General features: G+C 34.2%; 1 protein-coding gene across 1 annotated transcript in view; it reads left to right on the top strand.

Moving 5' to 3' along the window:
• Window positions 1–4,117, top strand: part of LOC106465881 (guanine nucleotide-binding protein G(o) subunit alpha) — a 68,017-nt gene that overhangs the window by 33,907 nt on the left and 29,993 nt on the right. The window contains exon 4 of the mRNA XM_013926121.2: window positions 2,172–2,332. Within this exon, the coding sequence (XP_013781575.1) occupies window positions 2,172–2,332 (161 nt within the window). The remainder of the gene's footprint in view (window positions 1–2,171; window positions 2,333–4,117) is intronic.

Below are 4,117 nucleotides of genomic sequence, written 5' to 3'. Positions count from 1 at the left end.
GTTAATTTTCGGATATCATAATTAACTGTAATCTGAATTACAACAAATGACTGATACGTGCTCTTTGTCCTATTAATATTTTGCTAGGTTAAGGAGCATATACTCGTACTATGAAGTCCGCGTTAGCGTGATCAATACGAGCACCAATCAGACTTTGTACGGTAAACACAGCAACTTGTCAATATCATAAACTATTTTTAGAAAGGCTCTTCTACATGGATCGTGATGTTGCAGCACCAAGTGACCTTTAAAGATGAACTTTTAGAAAGATACTATAGTAACTTTATTACAAGAAAGAAATGTGAAGAGAGTTTACGTAAAGATAAAAGCGTTGACAACCACTATGATCGAATTCCATCAGCAAGCTGATTGTTGTCTTAGCCTTGATTTAATTATCTTCTTATCCTGGTCTCCAAATTTACATATCTTCTGCCAATGAAAACAATAAAATAACTAGAGAAACTGAAGAGAAAGGTGTTAGTTATCAATTTTCCTTGATTACTTAAAATGTCTAGAGATGTCCACACTAAACATAAAAACACGAATAGAGACGTCCACACCGAGCATAACAACATGAATAGAGATGTCCATGCTAAACATAATAAGATGTCTAGAGATGTCCACAATAAACATAGTAGCACAAATAGAGATGTCCACACAAACACAAAAAAAGATATGTTTTATAAGCGAGGTTGTTGTTTTTATAAAAGGTTGGGACATTTTGTTTTAAAAATTTGAAATACTTTTCATTAAAAGTTCGCATCACCAAATTATAGGTTTAAAACCGTTAGTATGTGTTTTATTATAAGTTTCGCTCGTATCATTTTAAAATTTTATCTTTATTTAAAAGTTTGTTTTCTTTTAACTGAAGATTTGTAATTCTAATGTAAATCTTTAAGAGTGGCTCATTATATTCTAAGCGTTTGGTTAGATCTTTAACTAAACTTTGGTCAAATCTTGCATCAAAAATGTGATTTATTTTGGACGTAAAATACGTTGTTGTTTCTTAATTTAACTTATATTTTTAAAGTTTTTTATCTTTACAGTCTAATAATCTAGCTTATTTCTTTTGAAATGTTTGGTTTATCTGTATTTAGAAGTTTAGTTTATCTTTTGTCAGAAGTTTGGTTAACATTGTCTTAAAAGTTTAACAGATTTCGTTTTATACGTTTGCGTTAAAATTTCGCTAATATCGTTTTAGACTTTTTGTGTATTTTAACCAAAGAACTATTTCATATTACTTGAAAAACCTTATTTTATCTGTATTTAATACTTTAGCTCATCTTACTTTGAAAGTAGGGTTTATGTTTCTTTGATAATTTAGCTCAAGTTTCGTTTATACATAAAATACAACATTAGCATATCAGAAACCAATGCACACAACATTAAAGATTTAACAAAACATAAAAAATGACTACTTTCAACAGATGAAGCTTTTCGTTCTCAAGGGACGGAGTAAAACTATTCTCAGGTTCAACTGTTTTTGAATTTAGTTACTCAAAAGCTATACGCTCTAGCCGTCTTTAATTTAGAAGTGATTTACTAGAGGGAAGGCAGCTAGTCAATACTATCCTCCACCGATTCTTGGAATACTCTTTACCAATGAAAAGTTTAACTGACCCTCACGGCTGAAAGGGCGAGCATGTTCGATGACAGGAATTCGAACCCTCGCAACCCGCAGATTGCTAGTCAAGCGCCCAAACTACCGAGCAAACTAATTTTCAATATTTTTTTTTTGTCTTGGTGAATGTTCTGGAGATTAGATTTTTAAATTTGAAATCATAACATTTAAGTTTGATCTTTATTCAAAAATTTTGTTACTTTTTTGTTAGTTATGTGCATACACGCCCAGTTTACTTGCTACAAATAAATAAGCAGGATAATGTCCTATTCAGTTTCACTATGATACTTTAGATTTTATGTATTTAATCTGGTGAACTTTCAACTTATGAAGTTTTTACAATTTTTGTGGTCCCCCGCTGGGACAGCGGCAAGTCTCCGGATTTACCACACTAAAATCAGGAATTTGATTCCCCTCGGTGGACACAGCAGATAACTCGATGTGGCTTTGCTATAAGAAAAACACACGTACAATTGCTGTGAAAGTTTGATGCTCTTTAAAAAAATTAACAATTGAGTTTTATAATTCCTTTTTCAAAATCTCTTTTCAGGTCGACGCTAAACTAGTTCTCGAAGTTGTTTCGCGTATGGAAGACACAGAACCCTTCTCTGAGGAACTACTTGGCGCCATGAAACGACTGTGGATGGATACAGGAGTCCAAGAGTGCTTCGGTCGATCCAATGAATATCAGCTCAATGATAGTGCCAAATAGTGAGTACTGGAAAACTACAATTCCAAATTCGATGGTAGCACACTCAATGGACGAATTAAGAATGATGTTTCTAAATGTTTAATAAAGAATATTAAGGCAAACATAAATGAAACTCTTCCAGCGCTCCTAGTATCATGCAAAAAAACCCAGATTTTGGTAAAAAGTATCACATGTTTTCAAACAGTGGTTGGCAACATTATTAGGGTTGATGAACCACAGTGTTGATCAACGTGACTACAGAGCCTCTTAACGATTTTGTTTGTTTGATGAGTTTCATGCAAAACCACTCGAGGGCTACCTATGCTACCTGTTGCTAATTTTTAACTGATAGACTAGAGATATTCCAGCTAGTCAACACCACTCACTTTTCATGCAGTTTGGTTAAGTGTCGCTACTGTGAGAAGAAAAAAAATCAAGTGATATAACTGACACTCCTCAAGTCCGAAAATACCGGGATTTGGAAGCCCCATCAGCATGCGGGATCTTGGGGTCGGGATTCCTGAGATTGGAACCCTTAATCTACTTCAAACTTTCAATAATATTGAATGTGTTTAACTGTATATACATTTAGAGTAACCCGCAAGTTAGCGTTGGATGGTGTTAACTAGCTGCCTTTCTTATAGTCCATCACCTCAAAATTAAGATAGTCCTAGAACAGCTTTGCACAAAATTCAACAAACTACAACTGTCCACAATAGTAACAATAGAATAAAAGAATGATACACGGCCGACGATACGACGGAATAAGTTGTCTGTTTTAGCGCGGGCCCCCCAGTGGCACAGCGGTATGTCTACGGACTTACAACGCTAGAAACCGGGTTTCGATACCCGTGGTGGGCAGAGCACAGATAGCCCATTGTGCAGCTTTGTGCTTAATTCCAAACAATCAATCTGTTTTAGCGCAAAGTTACATAATAGGCAATCTTTGCTCTGTTCATCACGGGGGAATCGAACCTCGGATTTTTAACGTTGTATATCCGTAAGCTTATCCCTTGCCCACTATAAGACCGATAAAATAAAAGAAAGAGGTAGAGAAAAAAAATTCTGCACAATCTTTCATAGAAAGTATATAAATAAAATGACATTTTAACAGCACTGAAACAGTTAGAATTACAATAATACACTTTTTACCATATGCTAAATAATCTGATGTATATTGTAGCGCGTTTTAAAATCATAGATAAACCAAACTTGCTAAAGACTTATCTAGTTAAAACGATAATAAATAGAATAAAAAATACAACTAAGTTGTCTTGAACGTACTCAAAGAAAATGTTAATTCGTTGTTTTCTTTTTCGAGGCTGGTCAGGTCTTCAAATCTCAATTACTGCAGCTGCCCAGTGACAGGTTAGGTTAAAAAGAACGTTGGAGGTGTCTTTATCAGGTGTTTCTCCAAACAATATTTAAAGGAGCCGAGTATAATGACAAATCGTGCGTATCACATTCACACTGAGATACAGAGAAACGGGGAGACAATATAGTAGTTTTATATAAAATGGAACGATCTCAGTTTAACCAGGATATCTGATAACCCTGGATATACCAAATATCCAAACTGAAGATAACCGATAAACTTTCTTTGAAAATACCCATCTTTTACAAATTCAAATTTCCAACGACTATGACGTTCAAATAATTTGTCGAGAATACCGATATTAATTAATTGCTCCACCTTATCTCAAATTGCGAAGAGAATATTTAGGAACACAAAGAACTAAAAGCATCCTTAAACATTAATTCTCGAATAGGTCAGTTGTTTAACGTTCTTATGCAAATTTGTTTTT

Source organism: Limulus polyphemus, unplaced genomic scaffold (assembly GCF_000517525.1).
Source record: "Limulus polyphemus unplaced genomic scaffold, Limulus_polyphemus-2.1.2 Scaffold2085, whole genome shotgun sequence".
Taxonomy (NCBI): Eukaryota; Metazoa; Arthropoda; class Merostomata; order Xiphosura; family Limulidae; genus Limulus; species Limulus polyphemus.
This window is presented reverse-complemented; position numbering and strand designations above follow the sequence as displayed.